The 25,844-nt window shown below is 44.9% G+C and overlaps 2 protein-coding genes across 2 annotated transcripts in view; both read right to left on the minus strand.

Annotated features, from left to right (window-relative positions):
- Nucleotides 1-3,691: 3,691 nt before the first annotated feature.
- LOC308284960 (transmembrane protein 125-like) lies at nucleotides 3,692-4,435 on the minus strand (the record flags this gene model as incomplete). Its single annotated transcript, XM_080725682.1, has 1 exon — nucleotides 3,692-4,435. The coding sequence occupies one exon, from the start codon at nucleotides 4,433-4,435 to the stop codon at nucleotides 3,692-3,694; it is 744 nt and encodes a 247-aa protein (XP_080581808.1).
- A 2,985-nt stretch (nucleotides 4,436-7,420) lies between these two features.
- Nucleotides 7,421-25,844, minus strand: part of cfap57 (cilia and flagella associated protein 57) — a gene marked incomplete at both ends in the record, with an annotated part of 38,426 nt that continues 20,002 nt past the window's right edge. Inside the window, 8 exons of the mRNA XM_080725683.1 lie at nucleotides 7,421-7,617; nucleotides 8,100-8,235; nucleotides 8,847-8,990; nucleotides 10,844-11,014; nucleotides 11,972-12,142; nucleotides 13,081-13,215; nucleotides 18,188-18,304; nucleotides 20,856-20,999. Of these exons, the coding sequence (XP_080581809.1) occupies nucleotides 7,421-7,617; nucleotides 8,100-8,235; nucleotides 8,847-8,990; nucleotides 10,844-11,014; nucleotides 11,972-12,142; nucleotides 13,081-13,215; nucleotides 18,188-18,304; nucleotides 20,856-20,999 (1,215 nt within the window). The remainder of the gene's footprint in view (nucleotides 7,618-8,099; nucleotides 8,236-8,846; nucleotides 8,991-10,843; nucleotides 11,015-11,971; nucleotides 12,143-13,080; nucleotides 13,216-18,187; nucleotides 18,305-20,855; nucleotides 21,000-25,844) is intronic.

The raw sequence follows: 25,844 nt of genomic DNA on the forward strand, positions 1-25,844 counted from the left end.
TGTCTATGATACAGGCTACAGAGCAATGTGTCAAAGAAGTGTTTAGAGTTAATGTATTAAAATGACCTCCAAATGATATGACTAAAAGCTCTCCATTTGATTATTATGCACCTCAGAGTGTGCATTTGGCTACTCACCCAAAACAGATTAATTTAGTAGCTTTCAGTGTTCAGAGTTCAGAAATAACAATATTCATGAGGGGTTCAGCAATAATATCCATGAGTTCAGAGGCAAAACCTTTGGAAAGCATCCTGAAGGGACTGCCACATACTGGACACGTACAGTAGTTTTGCTGGATTAGAAAACAAATATAATAATATTAATCACAAAGTCTATAGCAGTTTTTCTAGAGCAGGGTCAAACATGGTCAGGACAGGTGGTTGTGTTGTGCAGTAGTGCATGACCTGGATGATTACAGTGACACTCGCTGGTCACACAGCAGAGATGCAACAGATCAGAGGTCATTCTTTGCTCTTCATATTTGAATTTGTACCGGTATGTACTTAAAGGACTGGTTCACCCAAAAAATAACTTATTTTCTATCAATTACATATAACCCATGAAGCCTTGAAGTTTTTGTCGCATTCCTGCATGAGCCAATCATTTGATGACCGACAGAGTCTACGGTAGGAGAATCAAAGAGTTTTCTATACTGCGTTCCCTACTGACTGAGGCCCCGGTCATCAAATTATTGATAGGAATGTGACAAAGACTAAAAATCTCCATGAATTCAAGGCTGCAATTGATTGAAAATAAGTCACTTTTGGGTGAGCTACTCCTTTAGCCCTATGCTATACATTGTTCTTTGGTGTTAAATTAACAAATCTTTTAAGGTGATTTGGTTGGATAGGACAGAATCAGAATGTGGAATCTTAGAATCAATCTTTTTTTTTTAAGTAGCCTGAAAAAGAAAACAGTGATTAACAGGTCAATTGACAGAGGAGGATACAGCTTGCTAAAGTTACTCATTAACACTTCTTTCTTGAGGTAGCTATTGCTCCTAAGGGTGATACTGCAACCTTTGCCCAACAAGCTTCTTGGCGTTTTGCGGAGAAGCACAGCGAGAAGACAAAAACACCTGTTAAGAAACAAAACTAAACTGGAAGATACACAGCTGCCAATTTAAGCCATCTGTTTACGTCAAGTAAGTCACGTGTATTTGGAGGGGATAAAGCTAATGTTTATGTATGAATTCAGTCAAATAGTATTCAAAGTAAGTCAAATAGAAATTGTGTTGTGGTCATATGACTGCTGCTGAGTGTTGCTCATCATGGTCTTGCAGCTCATTTGTAGAAGCTCTATCTGTGTTATAGATGTAGTCGGAAAAAAGCATATATGCCCTACATCTTGATATGTTTGTGTAAGCACAAGTCACTTACTGTCTGTGCTTATTATTATACTGTTCACTATAGTGATAGGTCATTCATGACATGGACATGAACATTGGTCAAGATTTGGGAGGAGCATACCATAGTTCACTATATCATGTGATGTTTTTTGTTTCGTTTTTTGCCTTTAGTTTTAGGTCTTTTTACAATAGGTTACACAGCATTATTCCTCGCAGCTTTGAGCACCTTTTTTAAAATAAGATATCACATGGAGTTTTTCTTTTTAAAAGGATCACACCGGGACACACAATTTTCATTTTCTCAGCTGGTATTGCATATACTGTACCAATAGCACATGAGAGGGAGATGATATATCACTGGTTAGTGAGTTTATGGTAGGCCAATGCCAACCATGAAATTAATCATCACTGATATATTAAACTGCAGTGTCTCTTCAGTGAATATTAAGATGGCCCTAATGAAGTGTATATTGGCTTTATTGCAGGAAACATACCCAGGAGAAACATGGGGCACTTGAGCTGCATTGCAGTTGGGGTGTTTTGCATTTTCGCAGCCCTCATCTCAGAAGCACATGCTTCTCCTGTCTTTGCCTTGAGAGGAATAGGTGGCCCTCACAGAAAGCTCCTCACAGAAGACACGGCTCTTGACCAAACTAACCCTAACGGAACCAGAATTGAGGGTAAGTAAAGTACAGTAGAGTGCGGTGTGTAAGCCCTGCAGTTGTTATTTAACAGCATTTTATGATCTTCAGTAAGGCTTAATAGGTGCCACTTTGAACCTCATAACATTTCATTTACAGGAAACACTTGAGATGACAATATCCTGGCCTGTTGTGAATATAGGGTTTGTTATTCATTTCCTGAATCTCATTAATTCACAAACCAATGTCCCATCCAGTTCCCAGCACAGGAGGAAGCCCAAACTCCCAGACGTGGCTGTATTGGATCGCAGGCCTGGCCACTGTCCTCACCGTCTCTGCTGCCCTTGTTGCGGCTGTTAAGGGTCGCCTCTTCCATCGCTTCCTGGCGAGCTATCGGCACTCCCTGCTCATGGAGGCTGATGGGATCAGCCAGTACGGCCCGGGCGAGGGGTCCTTCCCTCACACAGTGGTGGTCGGAGCTGGCAGGAACCAGACTAGGGTGGATGATGATGACGACGGCTTCATTGAGGATAACTACATCCCAACGCGTGAGAGAGAGAGAGCAGAGAGAGCCAGAGAGGCAGAGGAGGACATCATGGACAGCGATGATGATCTTCAGTTCACCATAGGGTGATATCAGGGACATGTACCCCCCAAAGACTGTTTATGATTTGAATTTGCTTATTGCAATGGGAGCATTGGGGGTTATGTTTTAAAGTTGGGTGAGTGAGCACTGAAATGTTAACATCAATGTGAACTGAATGAGCCACTAAAACTATTAATTGAAGATGAATGGCAACTATGAAGTTCTTCTGAAATAATTTTAGTAGCTTTTATTCAGAGCTAATCCATTGTGTGGTACTATATGAATAATGTGTAAGATGCAAGAACTCTGAAGTAGCCTGATGCTTTTGCAAACTAAACATTTTAACATACTGTATGCGTATTATTTGTATTTCAGAAAAATTACATAAAAGAATTATCACAATGCTGGTACTTTAATACATTTTCACTCTCTGTAATATCTTCATCCCCATAAATGATGTAGCGTTAACGCCAGCTTCTGTCAGTTTTATTTTTTTATACACGCACACACACGCGTGTGCGCGCACTCACACACAAACGCACACACGCACGAATGATCGCACACAGGCATAAAAAGGAAAAACTGTGTGTAATGGATTTTTCAGATGACTTCTCTTGATATGTGTAGTGCACACTGTTCTCTGAGTTGACAAAACAGTGCAACCATACACAACCATACACAATGGAGAGAGAAAAGCAATATGACCCACCATGGGTGTAGCCTGCTACTTCCCACTGACACTGTGAGTCAGGATGATCGTAAACAGAAACCCTTTCTGTCCGTGCTTCTCTTGCTTTGTTACAGAGAATATCGAAGGTATCCACAATGATTGATTTGAACGGCCATGAAGACTGTAACATTGTTACTATACAAGCTGAAACGATAGTACAGCATCTTATTCATCTCATCTCTCTCTCGCCAGACAGTAGTAAACTCTTTTCTCTTAGTAATATATATCATCTCCCCAGTTACTTTTTCCACTAGAGAGGCTGCCCACCATTCATTTTGTTGAGCTTTGCTCAATTTCAATGTAGGCAAGTCTACGTATGTCTCTCTCCGTCTCTCTCTCGTTTTCTCTGTCCATTTTCCCAGTCTTGTTTTCCCTGTCCGGTGTGTTCAGATGAGGCTGGTTCTGCTGGAGGAGGCGTCTCGCCGCGCTTGGTCCCCCTGTCCTCCCGAAACACTGAACACCCGGGCCGCTCTGCTCTCCAACCTCCTCGCATCCCTCTGCCTCCTCCTTCTCATCCACCTCTGCCTCTCCTCCTCCCTCCTCCTCCTCCTCTGAAGGCAGAGCAGCGCTGTGTAGCCCGCTATGGCCATCGCCATGCCTCCCCCCACGGCCATCAGCACCAGTCCGGACAGGAACATGTCCTGTCTGTCTCTGTCCTGGTCTTGGCCGCCATGCGGCGTGCCGGTGCTGGACAGGTAGAGCAGCACGGCCCCACAAAGCAACAGCGCAAGTCCAACCACGGCCATGAGCACGGGATCTGCACTTCCGCCACTCTTCAGCTGTTCGATGCGGTGCCGGCTGTGCACGCAGTTCATGTCCTGCACGGCGGAGCTCATGAGCTGTTTGAGCAGGACGGCCAGGGCCAGCAGGCAGAGCGCTGTGCCCACCCCGAGGCGCCACTCCCCGGACAGGCTGGTGGCGGTGGCGAGGAGACCCACGCCGCCCAGGCCCAGGCCGAGGATCAGAGCCACGGAGGCGAGGTAGCACAGCAGGGAGCGCCGAGGCTCTCGGAACCACCACAGCTCCACCTGTTCCTCCAGCAGGTGCCGCCGGATCAGTGGATCCAGTCGCAAGCCAGGGGGCCGTCGGATGATGTGGCGGTGTGGATGGAAGACGTCCATCTCAGGCATGGTGGGGGGCCGCCTGGACTCTCCTCTCACAGTTCAGTCAGCTTAGAATGACACCTGACAAGATTGCAAATAGTTTGGGCTGGACAGCATGATGCACCTGTAATTCATATACGTACACACACCAAATTGACCGCAGGTTACTGACTCTATAATGAATGTAGGTTACTCACTATATGTTAAATTCAGGTTACTCTGTTGAAAGTGCACAACTCACTATGTTGAATGCAAGTTACTCTATGTTGAATGCACAAAACTCACTGTTAAATGCAGGTTATTCTATGTTGAAAGTACATTACACCCTATGTGAAAGCAGGTTCCTGACTCTATATTGAATGCAGGTTACTACATATGTGAAGGCAGGCTACTCACTCAGTGCCAGTTTCAGTCCATTCGTCTGCTGACTATCATGCAGCTGTCTATGGTCAAAGCTTTATGTCTGCTCATCATCCTACCAAGGTGTTAGCAAGGTGCTAGCAAGATATCTTAGTCTACCCTAGACCACCAGAAGGTCAGAGAAGGCATCCTGTGTAGATGTTCCAATGATCAAAATGAGTCCCAAAATATAAAATAAATAAACTCCCTCTGGGTGACCCTAGAGATGGATTGCTCTTCAGCACAGCAGGTAGCAGTATCCCATCGATCTTGAGTATACTTTCTTTCTTGCTTGCTTTTTCTTTTTTGCAAAGTAAACATACAGAAAACAGGAGTCCCGTGGTGTAATAATGGTCACGAGTGGCTGTGATGACGAATGAAGCTCGTAGTGTGTGGACAGGCTGGGAGAATGCTGTGAGCTTTGCCCACTCCACAAGATAGCAAGTCCAGTCAGCAAGCCTGATGACACCGTGCCTTCATCACCGCAGTGACTGTCCAAACTGGCATCACGACTCCCTCCCTGACACCCTGTACCCTGCCTCACATTGTGTCATGAACTGACAGGCAAAACAGTGGAAGACACCCATCTCATGTCATCACATGGGAACACCATCTTGTCTTGTGAAGTGGGGAAAATCCAAGAGAGAAAACAATTGTTGGGTCAGCGACCCCGGGCTCCCCGGGCTAAGGGCATTGTCCTGAGCCTAGCAGCCCACAGACGGACAATGGGGGAGTCCAATGATCACATGACTGGCGCTGCTGGCATGTGTGAGTGGCAGTGGGGTGTGCTGCCGTACCAACGTGGAGGGCAGTGTGATGTCACTGTGCCCGGAGAATGGTCTCTCTGTGACCCCCGAGGATAGCGTCACTCGCACACTCTAAAGCAGGCCTCTGGGGTCAACCACAATGGATGTTCTCTTGCTGCTGCTGGCACTTTGTTTGTAAAGAGACTTGAGTGTTTGTTAAGAGCACATCAGTAAATGAATACCCCCAAGGTTGTTTATTGCCGGCAGCTCCACTAGTGTGAGAAAAATAGCTTTATTTTTTTAAGCCACTTTTATGATTTCTCTATTTTATTCCGACATGGCTTGGAAATCAGATATTGGAGGATACCTCAAGAGGCGGCTGTTCGTAGCTATAGTGGAGGCAGCACAACAGGAAAGGGCCCTGAGTCAACACAAGAATGCTACAAAAGTCTAGGTGACCGTATCAGAAATGTGGTCCTCTCGACTCCTCTGCGAGTACACGTTTTATAAAGCACTTTGAATAGCCTTTGTGTATGAAGTTTGCAAATCAAATAAACCTTCACTTGAAATAACCATTTTAATTAAGACAGAACCGCCCACACATTCATTTATGACACAATGATGCTTTCAGCAATCACAATTTTAATTTCCGTGACCATGGAATGGATGAGTCACCCTCTGTACCGAATGAACACTGTCAAATGTAAGAAGAAAGATTCCCATGGCCCATGGCCCAAACTATTCACTGTATTGTATCAAGCATTGAATTTCATAAAGCCAAAGCATTTACCAAATATATTTGGTGTGTGTGTGTGTGTGTGTGTGTGTGTGTGTGTGTGTGTGTGTGTGTGCGTGTGCACGCGCGTGTGCGTGTGCACGCGCGCGTGCGCGTGTGCATACCGTAGGAGTGTGTGTGTGTGTGTGTGTGTGTGTGTGTGTGTGTGTGTGTGTGTGTGTGTGTGTGTGTGTGTGTGTGTGTGTGTGTGTGCGTGTGTGTGTTTGTGTTTTTGTATTACCCACCATTTGGGGACTAAAAACTGTTAGCACAGTCACATTCTGGGGACCTCCCTACTTTGTGGGGACCACAAGGAAAAGGGTTAGGTTTAGGGTTAGGGTTAGGGGTTAAGTTTAGGGATAGAGGTTAGGGTAAGGCCACAGAAAAGGAATGGAAGTCTATGTAATTTCCCCAAATGTCCCCACAAGGGTACAAATACAAAACTGTGTGTGTGTGTGTGTGTCTGTGTGTGTGTGTGTGTGTGTGTGTGTGTGTGTGTGTGTGTGTGTGTGTGGCTGTGCGTGCGTGCGTGCGTGCGTGTGTGTGAGATATCGATATCTGAATTATTTACTCTGTATTGGTGGCTCTATACTGTAGCTCATAACATAACGTCACTGTCGGGCAGAAACCTCGTATCTCCAAGTTTCAAATTTGTATGTTTTTTTGCAAAGTAAAGCACTGCTTCATCATACAAGGCCGTCTTAGAAAAGTAGTGAAAACAGCCGATCTACAAGCACACAACGCCTCGCGGTGCGAGGCGTTGTGTGCTTGTAGATCGGCTGTTAGTGTGTGTGTGTGTGTGTGTGTGTGTGTGTGTGTGTGTGTGTGTGTGTGTGTGTGTGTGTGTGTGTGTGTGAGATATCGATATCTGAACATGCTCACGCATATCTGAACATGCTCACAACGCCTCGCGTTGCGTGAGCATGTAAATTGTCTATTTTCACAATTGAACCGTATACAAAATGTAATGCCTCAACTCTTAATGCTTGTCAGAGTGTGTGTGTGTGGGGGGGGGGGGGGGTCCCTAGTTAAAATATTAATATTTTGGGGGTTGCGCACTGAAAAGGTTGAGAACCACTGGGGGGGGTGGTCTCACCCAGTCAGAGCGGGCAGCTTGGTGATGGAGGAGTTGGGGGTGGTGGTGGGAGGCCTGACCATAAGGCTGTGGTTGTGCATGTCCTGCCGCAGTCTCTGGATCTCCGAGCGCTGCAGCTGGATGATCCGCTCCGCCTCCTGTTCAAAGTTCAGACGCACCACCACGCTTCCCTCCAGCTCCTTGGAGGCCGCGCCTGTGGCCCATACAGATACGTTATATCGGGTGGAAACCATTGCTATGTCCGAAAACCGTTACTTTTTTCGGGAAATGGGAAACAAATTATTTAGACACAAGCTCTTGTAAATTGGTTCAATATTTATAAAATTCAAAAGACAAAAATATCGTCTTTGAATCGTGAAAAACAAGAAGGGGGCTCGCAACTCACATATTATTTATTCACAGCAGCAACAGACTGCTGCTGCTGTGAATAAAATTGGAGAGAATGGTAAATGTCTGGGCCACAAGTATCTTGAATCCAGCTGTAATTTTGCTTGTGCACCTTATTATGCACTCAAAGTAAGATACTTTCTAAGACACAAATGAGTGAATGAGGACCATCAAGATAGCCGGATCAAAGATTCTATGATTCAGAGTACTGATTACTCACAGATAAAAGAGTTGTGAATAGCAACAGACATGTGTCATTTTTGTGAATTAAAGCATTTATCTGCTCACCTATGTCCTCAGTGGAGTTCTGTTTTTTGGGCTTCTTGGCCACTTTTGTTTGGCTCTCATGTTGGTGGACTTGGGTCCGTGCCATACGCAGCTCCTTGCGCAGTTCATTGATTTCCTGAATCAGAGACACGTTCTCCTGTGCAGAGAGGGCGACATTTTTTGTTTTAAACTAAAGCAACAGAACAATACTTATATTAATGAACATAATGTTAATGTTAACCACTATCAAGTAGCCTGAGGCCCATAGGTTAAGAGCCGATCTCCTGTTTCCTTAGCATGCGGTGGACTGACGTACAAGTGCAAGTTCCCCCTGAATAATGATGCTGGCATGAGGTAGGGACATAATGCAACCCTTGATGCTGAGTGCCAAGCAGGGAGACGCTGGGTACCATTTTTATAGTCTTTGTTAGGACTCAGCTGGGGATTAAACCCTGACCTCACAGTATCAGGGTAGACACTCTAACTACACTAAGGTGATAAGGTAGAGCATGTTAATACATTATAACTAGTATCTTCATCTGCAGTGGTTGGAGGTGGTCTACCTACTCTTCCATTTAGAAATGTTCAGTGGAAACAAGACTAGTTACTAGTTAGCTGTAAATCTTTCCCCCAGGAATATGTCAGGCTTAAAATAGTGGGTCCTCTGACATGAGAAGTCACTTCTCTTATCCATTCCAAAACAGTGAACATGCTTCCGTATATTCCACAGTGGTTTAAATGGACGTGACATTTGACTGCGTCCTGTACCTTCATGAGTTTAACTTTGTCTTTGCGATGGACCTCAGAGTCTTTGGCAAGCTTCGCCTTCAGAGAGGCCAAGTTCCTTTCCAGGTGCTCCCGCTGACGAGACCCCTCCATTTGGACATCCGTGGCTATGCCCACGATCTCAACCTGGGAAAGACACATATATGCACACACACACACACACACACACACACACACACACACACACACACACACACACACACACACATTGGGATAACTAATACTACTACTGTATATGCTGTTGGAACAACGAAAGTTCAGGAGAACAAGATCACACCGGATAACCATCTCCTCTCTTATCCATCGCTCCTAATCTAACCTACCTCCCTCCTCTCTACCTCACCTGCCTGTCTCAATCTCACCTTAACAACTCCTCCCTTATCTCCTCCTACCAGCCAATCTAGCACCGTATTTAAACCCGGCCATGCCTGCTGCACTTCCTGCTCTGTTTCTCGCATTTGTCGTACAGCACGAACGCCGTCGAGAAAGCCAAGCAAAACGCCAAAAGCAAAACTTCTTTTCTAACGCTAATTTCACCATGGAAGACGAGGCCATGGAGCTTCTAGCCTCTGAGGATGAGATTCCGCCTACCGCAGATTTGCGATCCATTCTCAACCAAGCAAGAGCTCTAACCGCCGTCACCACCACGACAACAACCACTTCGACCACCGCCACGCCGACACCATCCCTCGCCCCCACCCCATCTGACCTGCACCACGGACCTCGAGACTCCCCCGCAGCCAGCCATCATGCCACGCCATCATCATCCCATTCACGCCGATCTACTCACCGATCCACCGCCGCTGCTCTCGGTCCTTACACCCGCACTCGAGCTGCCACCTCCGTGCCATCCGCCAGAAATTCAGGCTGCTGGCTCCAGACGCGGACATCCACCCCACTCCGGTACCTCCGTTTTCTCACATGACTTTCCCATAGACCATTCTCTCCGCCACCTCATACTCCATGCCCAACAAACCATTCTCCTGTCACTCGCCCCTTCCACTCTGTCCTCCTACTGGACCGCCTGGAAAAATTTCCAATTATTTCACTCATCCCACTCGCTACCGTTCCCGTCCCTAGACCTAGCCTCACTCATCTCCTACATCAGCCATAGCCACACTTCCCGGTCCATGCCCGCATCCACTATCCGTACCTACCTCGCCGGTATTAACTTCGTTACGAAACTCATTACCGGCGCTCCTCACCCCTTCTATTCACATCCCCACGTCTCTTTGCTTCTTAAAGGCATCAGACGGTACGAACCACGCCACCCTCCTAGCCGCCAACCCCTCACCTCGCCAATCCTCGCTGATTGTATCTCGGTGCTCCGTTCAGGCTACATTAACCCATCCACCGATTCCACACTCGAATCGATATTCCTCCTGGCCTTTTACGGGTTCCTCAGGTGCTCGGAGTTCACATCTTCTAATACCAGATTCGATCCGGCTCGCCACCCTTGCCTCGCCGACCTGTCTATCCTGGATCATTCCACCCTAATTTACACACTCAAGCACAGTAAAACGGACCAATTCGGAGCCTCGACTCCCATTTACTTTTTCAAGCTAAATTCCCCCCTCAGTCCTTTCGAGCCACTCATGCGCCATCTCCTTATCCGCCGATCCCAAAACGCTTCACCTTCCGACCCACTATTCGTATCCGAAACCGGCACCGTTATCTCTCGTACCTGGTTCCATCGCCACCTCCGCCAAGTTCTAACCAAGGCCGGCTACGCAGCCGAGCACTTCTCCGGTCACTCATTTCGCATAGGCGCTGCATCCTCAGCATCCCGGCAAGGCATCCCCGAGCACATCATTCAGATCCTCGGTCGCTGGTCGTCTTCTGCCTACCACACGTATATCCGCTCTAATGCCCACGACCTCCGTCAAGCCCACGCCGCTCTCGTCCGTTAATTGTGGTTCCTTTTGGGGACTCTGCTCGGGCACGGACGATCTCTATCCAGAGCCCCAGAGCCACAACACCCAGGGCGCTCGCCCCGAGCTCTCCGCCTCCCCCCCCACGCCGCTCGGTGCAGCTCTCCTCACCGCTTCCCCCCCCACGCCGCTTGGTGCAGCTCCGCCCTCCTGGTCCACCCAGGGCTCGAGCTCCCAGCGCCCCTTCTCTCCGCCCCCGTTCCATTCAGTGCCGCCCTCCTACACCTCACATTCCCTCATTAATGTCTATCAGGTTCCCTCGCCCTCCCTCCATCACACTCCCTCACGCACCTCGCCGCGGCCGCCGAGGCTCCCGCCGTCCCCACCCTTATCAGCACCCGTCTTCCCTCGTTATCCCCTGCACTGCCTCTATACTCCTCTCCCTACCACACTACCTCAGGTCCAATGTCCGTCCCCGTTAATCACCTCCATCCATAACCTCTTTTCCCCCCGTTAACCATCACCAGCCATCCTCCATTCATTCACCCTACCATCCACCATTCCACCCCAGTATTCACCCAATCACTCCAGTATTCAGCCCTCCATCCAATATTCATCCCATAGCCCATTCCATCATTCACACTAACATTCATCATCCGCCTACTAAGGCACCGCCTTCAGTCACCAGGCGTTGCTTCCCAATGCATTTCCTTGCCATAATGTTTCTATGCTACCATGTTCAATAAATCCAATCCAATGCTTCTTGCCACTATGTTTCTATGCAATCATGTTCAATAAATGTAACCCAAAACGTTTCTCTGTTTGATGGTGTGATCTTTACTAGTGAAATGCTGTTGGAACAACGAAAGTTCAGGAGAACAAGATCACACCGGATAACCATCTCCTCTCTTATCCATCGCTCCTAATCTAACCTACCTCCCTCCTCTCTACCTCACCTGCCTGTCTCAATCTCACCTTAACAACTCCTCCCTTATCTCCTCCTACCAGCCAATCTAGCGCCGTATTTAAACCCGGCCATGCCTGCTGCACTTCCTGCTCTGTTTCTCGCATCCCACCTCCACCCCATTCTCCTCCTCATATACAGTAACTAACCTTCCTTGCATCTGCATCCACAGTAACTAACCTTCCTTTGCTTCTTCCACAGTTACACTTTCCAAAGGGGGGACTCTGCTCGGGCACGGACGATCTCTATCCAGAGCCCCAGAGCCACAACACCCAGGGCGCTCGCCCCGAGCTCTCCGCCTCCCCCCCCACGCCGCTCGGTGCAGCTCTCCTCACCGCTTCCCCCCCCACGCCGCTTGGTGCAGCTCCGCCCTCCTGGTCCACCCAGGGCTCGAGCTCCCAGCGCCCCTTCTCTCCGCCCCCGTTCCATTCAGTGCCGCCCTCCTACACCTCACATTCCCTCATTAATGTCTATCAGGTTCCCTCGCCCTCCCTCCATCACACTCCCTCACGCACCTCGCCGCGGCCGCCGAGGCTCCCGCCGTCCCCACCCTTATCAGCACCCGTCTTCCCTCGTTATCCCCTGCACTGCCTCTATACTCCTCTCCCTACCACACTACCTCAGGTCCAATGTCCGTCCCCGTTAATCACCTCCATCCATAACCTCTTTTCCCCCCGTTAACCATCACCAGCCATCCTCCATTCATTCACCCTACCATCCACCATTCCACCCCAGTATTCACCCAATCACTCCAGTATTCAGCCCTCCATCCAATATTCATCCCATAGCCCATTCCATCATTCACACTAACATTCATCATCCGCCTACTAAGGCACCGCCTTCAGTCACCAGGCGTTGCTTCCCAATGCATTTCCTTGCCATAATGTTTCTATGCTACCATGTTCAATAAATCCAATCCAATGCTTCTTGCCACTATGTTTCTATGCAATCATGTTCAATAAATGTAACCCAAAACGTTTCTCTGTTTGATGGTGTGATCTTTACTAGTGAATGTACTACTACTGATACTTGTGAGGACATCAACATTTGACCTCACAACATAACGTCACTGTCGGGCAGAAACCTTGTATCTCCAAGAAATGTGTATGTTTTTTTGCAAAGTAAAGCCCTGCTTCATCATACAAGGCCGTCTTACAAAAGTAGTGAAAACAGCCGATCTACAAGCACACAACGCCTCGCGGTGCGAGGCGTTGTGTGCTTGTAGATCGGCTGTTTTCACTAGTTTAGTTCATTTTAAAATGATAAATACAAAACGGGGGGTTTTGGACATACAAGGTTTCCATCCGACAACGACGATGACCTTAAGCCATCATGTCATAAACCACATAGTGTGATCTCAGGATTCACGAACTTCACGCACCCCATCACTCTGCTGTACGTGCTGTTCATGGAGCTCCCATATACTGCCCTTGAGTTTCTTTGGTTCCTGTATGAAGGCTATGCAGTTGTGGAGCTCTGCCTTGAACCGGCCTACATAGGCCTCTATGTCCTTCACCTGAGCAGAGAAAGGGACACACAAATGAATAGTATATAAAACATAGTATTGAATGCATGTTGTAGGCCTCCATGCCTAGGGAGAGGCAGAGGATGTTATGATGAATACAATCTATCGTGAGTTATTTGTTAAAGGGAACACAACAAAGGGAGCTGAATATGGTGAACACTACACATTTTGGAATGATTCTCAACCTTTTTCATTTCAAGGACCCCAAGTTAATATGCATTAGATTAGGCCTCTGGGACCCAAATACACAGTTAAAACCTCATAGTACATTTTAATCTGATAGCTTACAAATGGAACCAAATGGACCTGTATACCCTTTCTGGAAAAAGGTCCATATTCACTACTGCTGCTTTTCAGCAGTTAAAGGACAACTTTGTTTTTTTTTTACAACAAGGGTTTGTATTTTAGATTGTAATTAGAGAAGAGAAAAAGTGAGTGTTAAAATGTTTTCATTTGCTTCGTTCTATTGTTATATCGCGTTTACCGTGCTAAAATGTGGGGCATGCGTACGCATGGGGGCATGTGTACAAGTGGCTAAATATGTCTTTTCAGACACAATAAGCCAGCAGTTTCTTTATTGTTATTTACAGTAACACTTCTAGCCCCCATAAGTCACATCCAACCATGAAAGGTTGCGTTGTATCTTGGGAATGGGCTTATTCTGTGTAAAATGACATATTTAGCCACTTGTACGCATGCCCCCAACCACTGAAATAAGAATCTCTAAAACAATAGAAAGAAGTCAATATATGAACCGCGTAATCATTTCAGTTAACACTTTGACTGCCACAATGTTAAGGGTTTTAAGGGTAAAACCCTTGCCACCATAGACGGCCATTCATTTTTGACGGAATAAATTGAAAATGGTAGGATGTACGAAAATTGACAAAAATTTCAGAGAATATAGAGTCGGAACCTTAGCTTTCACCATAAAAATTTCGTCCTGCTGTGGTGTTCTGCTGTGGAGAAACCTGAGGGAGAGCGAAAGCTGTACAGATGAAAAAGGAGCATCAGAAATTTACTTTCTGAGATAATTGAGGTCAAAGGAAAGAAACTTTCAGAAGCCCTAGAAACAAATTGGTAAATGGTACAAGAACACACAGTACCTCTAAATGAAGAACAGGGTGCAGGCCATAATAATGTAAAAAAAAAAGTTAAAAAAAGTTGTACCGTGGTCTAGTTATAAGGCAGGAAAGTGGAAGAAGCCAGGAGACTGACAGAGGCTCTTTTTTCATCTTCCCAGGATGAAGGAGAGACAGAGTAGAATCCACTGTGTTTTGACCTGGGATTTTTTATTCAAGCCTTCAGCCTTCAAGACATCTCAAAAATAAAGATAAAAACTCTGATAAAGATAACAAAAAAAACTTTACATTGCTGTTTCACTTCAGTATAGTTGTAGATGTGTTCCATTGCAATCATCATTTTAGTCACTTCAAACTAAAACGGTCAAACTACCCTGAGCAATTCAAAGTCATAATACATAAAATTAAATAAAAATTGATGTACATTCATATGGAAATGTTTGTATTGACAAAGTCAAGCCAACTGCGACAAACTTCACCATGTTAGAATCCAGACCAGGCAACTGCAAGTAAGAGTAATTATGAAAAAAAAAAAACATAATTACCATAAGGTATATATAATTATTTGCTATACATTTTATATACACAGGTACATATATTTCCAAAATAGCAGATCTACAAGCTCATAGCCCGGCACCGCGCTATGAGCTTGTAGATCTGCCATTTACATATGATGCCTAATAGCCGATCTACAAGCTCATAGCCCAGCAAGGCACTATGAGCTTAGTATTTTCATGGCTCTCCTTTTAGTAGACCTTGTACCAGTGAACTGTACCGTCATGAAACTGTACCTTTTCCTATGCAAACTTCTAATAAAGTCTTCAATCAATCAATCAATCAATCAATCCCTTCTTTGTATTTACCTACTGTATGTTTTTATACTGTTTTTTATTTCCCCCTTTTTTCCTGACTATATCTACTGCATAGTACTGTGTTCTATCCGTCTGTCATTCAATGTTATATGAGATACTGCAATGGTTTACTATGGAAATAAGCCTAGTCTTTTCATGGATCTCATGATCTCCTTTTAGTAGACCTTGTACCAGTGAACTGGTACAAGGTCTGACCAATCCATCTCGCTGGATTGGTCAGACTGCGACGTTTGCGAGTGACTTATAGTGGTTGTTTTGCTGGGATGTGTTTGTTTTGCACTAAATGGAGCATCTGTCCTCCTTTCTCACCAAGCTAAGCTAAAGAGGCGTCAATTGGGTATGGCAAGCTATGGCAGCTGCCATACCTTGGCTACAGGGGGAATATAATAAAATGTACTGTAATCGTGCCTGTTGTAAAGGTATGTAACATGACTGGTGTCTTGCACGCGAGCCTCGCGCGCGTGAAAGACACCAGTCAAGTTGCCATAACTTAGCTTTTTCTGAACTGACGCCGCTGAGCTAAACGCCCTGCTCGATCGGTGCACCTGTTGTGATCCGAGATGAGCATAATCATCTCTCATCTCATGCTTGCTCTCGGAGCGACGTCGCGACCCCCCAAACACGCCAATACACCACTGTATGTATCAATCAATCAATCTAGCAACAACCACTTACTTTATATAGCAGTTCTTTTCGCTGCGACGCCGCGGCTCGGTGGTCCCTGGTGGCCTGGTCGATGAACCATGACGATCCAGTAAAACTTTTCAGATCACATGTAACGGCTGTAGAAGTAGTCCTCAGTAGTATAGTAAAGCACTAAACTAAACCCCCCCCCCAAACACATGGCTGCTGCTTCTTTTCGCTGCGACGCCGCGGCTCGGTGGTCCCTGGTGGCCTGGTCGATGAACCATGACGATCCAGTAAAACTTTTCAGATCACATGTAACGGCGAGTCCTCAGTAGTATAGTAAAGCACTAAACTAAACCCCCCCCCCCAAACACATGGCTGCTGCTGCTTCTTGCCAAAGTTGCCGTCCATCCAGCAATCCCAGGCCTGGGGAGGACGGTCATGTACCAAATCACCATGGTAACACAAGGTAACACAAGCTGATTGGCCACACAATGGTAACCATGGTGATTTTAGTCATTCCAGGGCCCAGGACGGCTGAATCCAAGCGTCAGTGATACATATGCTCCTAATCTTGTGTTAATTAAAAAAAAGACATTCCGGCGTCATATGACGCCGGTGGCAGCGCGGGGGGTGTAAAAGCCTGACGTCATATGACCTCCGTGGCGGTCAAAGTGTTAAGAGACCTTCTGAGTAAAACTTTTGGATCGATATCTTCGCCCCCCACCAAAATTGACACTGTAGAAACGATTCTAAAAATATTTGGGTTGGGACACGAGGCCTCTATATATTATGTCATGTTACTAGAAGTCTCTGACCCAAATATGTTAGCGGCTAAGATACCATGGGAAAGGGATCTGGAAATGACCATCACGGATGGAGACTGGGTCAAAATTCTCAAGAACTGTAGAAAAATGTCAAGGGAATTGCGTACAAGACTGATCCAATTCAAAATCATTAATAGGATATACTGGACTCCATCGAGACTGCACAGGGTGGGTCTCTCGGAAAACTCCGAGTGCTGGAGGTGTCAGGATAAGGATGGAACGTTAGTACATATGCTCTGGTCCTGCCCGCAGGCTCAGGCTTACTGGCAGGCCATACATGAGAAAATTCGGGAAATAACAGGAGTTACAATTTTATTCACCTCTAGTTTGTTCATACTGGGAGACCCTAAGATTCTGAAAAACATTGCCCCCCCTTTAGCAGAATGGATACAAACTGTCTTAATGGCAGGAAGGAGGCTGCTGATCAAGGACTGGAAAGCTTCATCTCTTCCAGCATTGTCTCATTGGGTCAATGCAGTAGGCCAACTATCCTCATATGAGAGACTGTCGTACAGGCTACATGACAGGATGGACTTTTACGAACTGAAATGGGGTCACTACCATCTTCATATTGCGGGACTCTGAAGCGTTCTAAGCTTGTGGGCGAGACATACCTACTGGTATACACTTTTAGTAACGTGTTGGTTTAGCTGTGGTTCTCCAATTGCCTCTGTGTGCTTGAACCGTGTATTATTGTTTTAATTTCTTGTTATTGTATTTGTTTTATTTTTCATGTACTGTATTTTATGTTTTATGTTAAAAAATTGAAAAAGTTAATAAAATACTAATCATAAGAAAGAAGTAAATGAAATCATTTTAACAATCGTCTTTTATATTCTTTAATTACAATCTAAAATATGAACCCTTGTTGTAAAAAACTAAAGTTGTCCTTTAAGAAAAAGTGGAAAAGATGTGTGCCAAAATCAGATCTGAAATATTTTCTTAAAGAGGTGGTGCCATAGTTTTGTACTTTTTCTGTTTTTCATGTGTCTAGGAGGTTGAAAGTACTTCATTAGACCCCCTGGTGTGTTTTTTTTTTGAGAAATGATGTATTCTCTTAGTATTTTTTTGTTTTCTCTTGGAGGCTGCCACCTTGTGGTGAAAAGTGTCAGTTAAAAAACACAGATACTAAGTGTGTCACAGTATCAACTCCTCCCCTATTTACCATTCACCCAACACTGTGGGGTGTGGCTATATCAGCTGGGTCACCACCCACCATGACATCCATGCATACTTAATGAACTGGGGGTGTGGCCACATAAAAACCCAATTTTAACTCTTTCTGTATACTTTTTTGGAAAAAAATCTTCCTCCTAGTATAATCATAATACCTGATAATCATGTTTTATAGGGGGGGGGGGGGGGGGGGAATCATGGCACCACCTCTTTAATGTCTTCACATTTGAAAAACGGACGCTATGTTGGTATTTATAAGTTGTTTAGGCTATGTCATTATGTGGATTTTATATTGTCCCTTTTGACATGAAAGTATTTGTTTAAAAAGAATGGAAATGTTTTATTGATGGAAGACTACTCTAGATAAAAGGACTCTCACCCTCTGCATCTCCTTGCGCATCTCCTTGTCGGTGGTGCTGAGTTTGAGTCGCAGCTCAGACACGGTCAGTTCCAGCTGTGTGTTCTTCTTATGGAAGTCTTCCAGCTCCGCCTCCATCTGACACACAAAACAAGAAACCCATCCAGGTGCTCTTTTATGGCAGGTTTAAAGGAGGGTAGGGAGTCACACTTTTTGATGGCACAATCGTAGAATGAATTCATCCCCATGTTAACGTAGCGTGAGCTTGTACATCTGAAATTGTCACCTAATGTACGTTTATTTTTTGCTGAATGTTTGCCTATGTTTTGCCAATGTTTAACCAGTTTTTATTGTATAAGTTGTTGATTACTTTTGATGCTTCAAAAAATTAAGAAAATAAAAAGATCATTATCTTTTTATTTTCTTAGTTTTTTGATTATTATTTTTTTAGATATTAAAAAGGTCTTGAAAGTCCTTAAAATGTCACTTCACTATCATCTGGGGACCCTCCCAAAACCATGCGTGGACCGCCACATGAATTTGTGTCCTGACTCACAGGTTGAGAACCACTGAGCTAGCCTAGAGCTTTCTGCTCTTATGAGGCAGGTGACCGTGACGATGTATGGGTGATTTCTACACACCATGGTGTGTCTTTGTATACTAAAGTGTTTACAAACACGTTATTATAATTGGCATCCTTCCGTCTCGCGGTGGCTTTTGGTCCAAATGTATGGAGGATGACGTCACACAAGGCCACCGACATCAATATAGCTCGGCCATTTTCCAAGAAAAAATGTATTAGTGTTTACAAACATGTTATTATTATTGGCATCCTTCCGTCTCACGGTAGCTTTTTGACTTATTTAACGTATAGAGGACGACGTAACACATGGCCACCAACATCAATAGCTCTTTCCAAGAAAAAATGTATTGAATGTGTCATGAAAGCATGCCACACACCAAGGCTCTTTGACACATACTGGATAAAGACAATTTGATGTAGACCAGTAAGACTCCCTAATCGGACTCTCACCCTCTCATATCTCCACAAATAGGGCAAAAATTTGTTTTTCCAAAATCTTCCTGATCCATGTTGATGACATGAGTGTAGACATGCTGTGTAGTCATTTTCGTGATTTTAGGGCAAAATCTGTAGGAGCAGTGTCCAAAAATGTGTTTTTAAAAATCGGCCTGAAGGTGGCGCTATATGGGACAGATTCATGGTGATGGGATGAGTGTAGACATACTGTGTAGCGATTTGCGTGATTTTAGGGCAAAAACTGTAGGAGCAGTGTCCAAAAATGTGTTTTAAAAATCGGCCTCATGGTGGCGCTAGAAGAGGGCCATGTGAGAAATGAGGGGTGGGGTGTCCGCGTTGCCTTGGCGGACGAATAGGTACCGGCCCCGGCTCTCCCGGACCCTCCTAGCCCGAGTTACGGCATTTTATGTGAGCTGCAGTGGAGGGGGTCCTCCACTGGGGGCGCCACCACTTTTGCATCCGTTCTGGAGCACCAGGAGTCGGTGGTCCCCGGGAATTCCCCGTGAGCAGCCCCGTTGGGGTGGTCATTTGGTCATTTTTGCACATTTGGTCATTTTTTACATCTGGGGGTCCCCCAGGGACCTGGGGGTCCCTGGAGCTCCGGGGGTCCTTGGAGGTTGTAGTTTGGCAGCCAAGGAGCGTGTGTGCAAAATTTGGCATGGATCGGGGCAACGGTTGCGGAGATATGAGCAGGGCAAGAGTGTGACGTGTGAGGTGTGACAGACAGACGGACAGACTGACTGACTGACGGACTGACTGACTGACGGACTGACTCACAGTTTGTGCAGGTTTTGATAGTAAGTGCGACCTACGGTCGCAATAAGACCGAGGAGGCGTAATAAACAATAAAAATGCCTACTCCATATTTTCTATACTCATTTGTGACTGTGATTTCTACTATTTATATTCATATTGTATATTGGCTTCTTTCTTTATTGCATGGTAACTATAATTGACCATTAATAATGAATACTATAGACTCTCTTTTATGCCGACTGCCATCACACAGCATAATGCAAAAGAACTCTGTCCATCAATGCCGATGGTTCTGTGTCGGCCTTGGTCTTTTGTGATGCCAGTGTGATGCTATCTTATCACATTATACTGCTGCAACACCACAATTTCCCTTCAGCGATTAATAAAGTATATCTCATCTCATTTCATAACGTGGCTTTTGTGACTCAAATGCTCTATGTAAGAGAAATATTCGCACATCCCCTGGATGGGTGCAGGTGCTTTGGATAGTGAATACTGAGGCAATAATGAAAAGATATTTCATGAACAAAAAATCCTGCACTCTGCTCTTGCTCAGCTGCTCATCTTTATTTCAATTGACAGACGTTTCGGTCCCAGACCTTCTTCAAGAGTGTCTTACAGCCATTGTGCACCCCTCAAATGACTCAAATGCTGCAAGTGCGGTTTTATATTGTCACATTACCACACTGACACATTTCAAAGTCATACAAGCAATGTAAAATGGAAAAACATTGTATTGTGTTCAAAATCGAATCATGAATCCACATAGGAATGGTCTGAGAAGTTATGGGGAATAGAGAATGCTCTCAAATTGCTTAAAAAAAAGCATAGATTTAACCTGTAGGGGTCCGTTTGGTTTCAAACTAACACTGACGCTTGTTACTGTATACACACCTCATGGATCTGCTCCTTGCGCTCTTTGATTTCCTGTTCACGAGGTTCTATCTTCTTCTTGAGCTCGCTGATCTTGTAGTCGAGGACAAATTTGAATTTCTCCAGCTCCTGGTTCCTTTTCTTCAGCTCGTAGATTCTCTGCTCCTGTAGTAATTGGGCCGATGAAAAAGGCATGGAATTAAGGACTAAATCATTGTTAACATTTTTTCTGGTGGGAGTTCCGACAAGATGGCGACCGAGTAGGACGCGTTTGTTGAGCTCTGTGGAGGTGCATAGTTTTCACATTTTTTAAGCCCATTTTTTACTGCCTTTATAGTTCTTTTGAGACTTTAAACGCCCAAAACACTGGTGAGCGTCTGTTTTTGCAGTTGTTTCGTGTTTCATGCCGAATACGATTAACACGAGGTCGAGGAGTACCAGGTCTCCGACCGCAAACGCTGACAACATGGCCGGCGCAATGCAGGGCGACGCTGACGCTCCGGTTACAAAGAGCATGCTGCGCGAGGTCCTCAAGGAATCACTGAAAGAGTTTATGGATGGTTTTATTCAACCCATGATGCTTGGCTTGGAGAAGAAATTACTGAAGAAGATTGATGACTTCGGAAAGGAGCTGCGTCCTGCAGTCGCCACGCTGAACACGACCGTGGCTGAACATGGGGAGGCCATTGAGAACTTTGGTTCCTCCATGGACAGTTTGCAGATGTGTATCACTGAATTGGAGAGAAGATGTGCTAATCTGGAGGAGAAGCTCGTCATAGCAGAAGACCGGAGTCGTAGGAACAACATAAGAGTGATTGGGATCTCTCCTGGGCTAGAAAAGGCTGACCCAGTGGCCTTTATCCAGTCTTTTTTGCAGAAAACATTCCCCGACGAGTTTCCCGACTCCCCCCCGGAGGTGGATCGTGCTCATCGGACCGGCAATCCACGTTCTGATAAGCCAAGGGCTTTCCTGGCAAGGATCCATTTTTTCCGGGTAAAGGAACGCATACTCCAGCTCTCCAGGAAAGCAGGCCAACTGACATACAATGGCAAAAAGGTGTATATTTTCCCCGACTGGTCTGCTGAAACATCAAAGAGAAGGGCAGCTTTCGGGCCAGTAAAGGAATTCCTACGTTCCATCACCGCGGAAGGAGTTAAATACGGAATAAGGCACCCGAGCAAATTCTGGATAACCGTGGATGAGGCGACTTCTACTTTCAACTCACCCAAGGAAGCTCTGGCCTTTTGCAAGGATAAGTTCAAGACTCCAGGTGCTGCGGACGAGACTCTAGCTACGCAGGATGATGAGACGACAGTTACAGAGAACTAACTTTTACCAGGGACACTTTTGCTTTCGTGATCGCGTGCTTTCAAACACATTCTGCCGATGTGATATCCTTTTGCCTTTAATGGACTGTTGGTAAGCTGGCTGGGACTTTGGAGATGACTTTTACGCAGCGTCTTTCTTTCCTCACTCTCTCCTCCTCCTCCCCAAAGGGTGAGTTGTTAATGTAAGCCTACTTATTGTTTTGGACTCATCATCTGACTTGACGTTGTGTTTTCAAGTGTTTCGTTTCATAATACCTATTTTATTTGTATTGAAGAATAAGATATATTTTATTTTTTAACAAGATCTGTAAGCAGATGGGTGTTACTCGTTTTAATTTAGGTTACCGCAAGGAGAGGGGATTTAGGGCTGCTAAAGCTATAAGCATAATTCACTGTCTTTTTTGTTTGAATATAATGGACATTGTTCTTGTTATTATTGTATTCCTTTTCTTTGCTCTTATTGAGCGTTGTGCTGCTTACTATATAGGTCTAGAGGGTTTTATCTCTCTCTGTTAAGCTTTGTCTAACGTGTTCCGTGTCGCGGTGCGGAGCCTGCTCTCTCTCTCGTCTTCCCTCTATGTCTCTCTATCTATCTCGGCTTTCCCTCTCTCTCTCTCTCTCTCTCTCTCTCTCTCTCTCTCTCTCTCTCTCTCTCTCTCTATGGCTCTCTCTCTCGCTGTGTGTGTGTGTGTGTGTGTGTGTGTGTGTGTGTGTGTGTGTCTCTCTCTCTCTCTCTCTCTCTCTCTCTCTCTCTCTCTCTCTCTCTCTCTCTTCTGTTAGGTAATGGCGGCTATGTTGGTTGTTAGTTTATGGTTCGTTTATGCCTCCTAAAACGCTACTTTCTCGGGTAGGAGGGCGAGACTGGGCTTTGGCCTTTGTATTGAGTAATGTAGCCTACTGTTTAAGGTGAAACAGATATAAATAATATGGTCTAAATTGTGAAGGCTCCGCGGTTCCAGAGACCACTCGCTCTCCCGCCCTTTCTCTATGTCTCTCTACCTATCTCTGCTTCTCCTCTCTCTCTCTCTCTCCCTGGCTCATTGACTCGTTCTTTTTTTCCTTTTTTTTCTAATCTCAATAGCTGGCGGATGTACGATCTCGTGGCGCGTTGGCTCTACGTGCTTGTGGATCCGTTGTCTGGGGGGGGGGGGGGGGTAGTTATTTACCTACTTTACTTGTTGTCTTCTAAAATGTTAATTTCTTGATGGGGGGAGAGGGGAGCTCTGTATTGGGATATTTATTTTGTAGTCGTGATTGGGTAGGTTCACTGTTTGAAGTATGGTAGTTTACTGTTTAAGACGGAAACAGACTTAACTAATATGATTGACATTTATCTAAGTTTGCACTGGCCTTTTGGGCATGTACAGGGAGCTGTATATGGCGCAGTATGCATTATGTGTGCTGTGTTGTATATGGTTTCCTGATCATACATAACTGTGTTTTATGTAAATACTTATGTATACAGACTTTTCTTTTCTTTCTTTTTTTTCCCTTCTAATTAGTAATTGTCGTTTGTATGCATGGATGCATGGGGGGGGCTGTATGTGGCGCAGTATGCATTAACACTGTGTGTGCTTTGCTGCATATGGCCCCCCGGATGTGCTTTTAATTTCTATTTCTAACTACATATGTAAGTGCATATATTTTTTATATCATATACACTGATTTCCTTTTTTATTTATTTTTATTATTAATATTATATTAGTGCCTTGTCGTGGTGACAGCCTTATTTCCACTTATCTGTCACAAGTGTTTGGTTATTTGCATTAACGTGGCTTATAGGGCTTTATCACATTCTAAGTGGGCCTAGTGCTGGACTGATTATTATTATTACAGTTGTTATAGTCCCCTCATTTTTTTCCCTTTATTCTTTTCTTTTTTCTCTCCCCCTTCTTTACTAGAAATGTTAACATACCATTCTCATTTATTTAAGTGATATGAAGTGGGGAGATTGATCATAATTTGAGCGGATGGAATGTTTGAGAGCTATTCAGCCACAAGAAGGCACTTTTTTGTTGTTGTTGTTTTTACTTTGGTGATCTGTTATATATTTACATAACCACCAGAGGGCAATGTATGGTTACTTTTGGGCAGTTACTTGTTTGCACTCTCTGACAGAGTGAAATGAAGGTTGACTAATAGGTTGATGGGGTGGGGAACTGTTTTTGTGCACTCTGATGCTAATGGGGTTTTCCCCCTCAAGCTTCAATGTTATGTGTTTTTTTATGTTCGTTTGATGTTGCTTTTTCCTTTCTGTTCCTTTTGGGGTTGTTTTGTTTTTCTGTTGGGAAGGTTTGTTGTGAGGGACCAACTAGGAAATTCTAAAATGTTCTACTGTGCTTGCTGTGCGTATGGTTTGAACCACAATTATGACAGAATATAAATTTCTAAGTTTCAATGTAAGGGGAGCGAATATACCGCATAAGCGAACCAGCATTTTGGGGGTTTTGCGATCTAAATCAATTGACTTTGCATTTATACAGGAGTCTCATCTTCTAAAAGAGCATTCCAACCGATTGGCTAATAAACATTATCGTGTTTTAGCCTTTTCAGCTGCTTCTTCCAAAACCAAGGGAGTAGCCATATTGGCTAGACGTAACCTTAGGTTGGATTTTTTGGGTGATTGGTCTGACAGTGACGGGAGGATAGCTGTTGCTAAAATCCGCTTGGAGGGTAAAATGCTAGCACTAGTCTCTGTGTATGCTCCAAATGTTTTAGACAAAGAGTTTTACAAATTACTAACTAAAACCTTATTGGAACTGACGGATTTCAAAATCATTGTTGGTGCTGACTTCAATGCAACATGGCAACATAACCTAGATAGATCCACTGGGGTAGAAAGCAGAGAACAAGCACTAGCGTCTGCAGAACTACGTGCTTGGGCAAACTCAACTGGCTTACTCGACATCTGGCGTTTAATGAACCCAACGGTTAGAGATTTTTCTTTTCTGTCGGGTAGGCATGCTTCATTCTCTAGGATCGATTACGTTTTTGCCCCTGTTAGCTTGTTTCATAAAATTACCAAGGTAGAGTTGCTCCCAATGTCACTCTCGGATCACAAGGCGGTGCTGTGTGTTGCTTCACTGAAACAGGTTATAGATAGAGCTCCTAGATGGCGGTTTAATACCACACTGCTGCGCGATGCGGCATTTGTAGCTCAGTTTCAAACTGGTTTGCGTGAATTTATAAATATCAATACAGGCTCAGTTGAGGATCCCAGAATTCTTTGGGATGCAATTAAAGGCTTTATCAGGAGTAATACAACCCTCTATGCGTCCACTCAGAGAAAATTAAGGTCAGCCAAACTGGTGGAATTGGAATCTCGGTTTTCTACTTTGGATAATTCTCTCCAAAATAACTTTGATGTTAGTACAGCAACCCAGAGGGAGCTAGTTAAGAAAGAAATTAACTCCATTCTCAAGCGCCGCTCAGAATTTCAAATGAAACGCACAAGGCAAAACTACTATTTTAATAGTGCAAGACCCAGTCACTTACTGGCTTTACGTCTTAGATCCAATGAGCATTTTGCTGATATTGTTAGTGTCAAATCAACAACGGGAGCCATGGTTACAGAACCCAAAGAGGTCAATGCCACGTTTCGTGCTTTTTATGATGAGCTCTACACCTCCGAGGTCATTCACGATGATGCAGTATGCAATAATTTTTTATCCAACATACAGT

This window comes from Nannobrachium achirus, assembly GCF_963921795.1.
Source record: "Nannobrachium achirus genome assembly, chromosome: 5".
Classification (NCBI taxonomy): Eukaryota; Metazoa; Chordata; class Actinopteri; order Myctophiformes; family Myctophidae; genus Nannobrachium; species Nannobrachium achirus.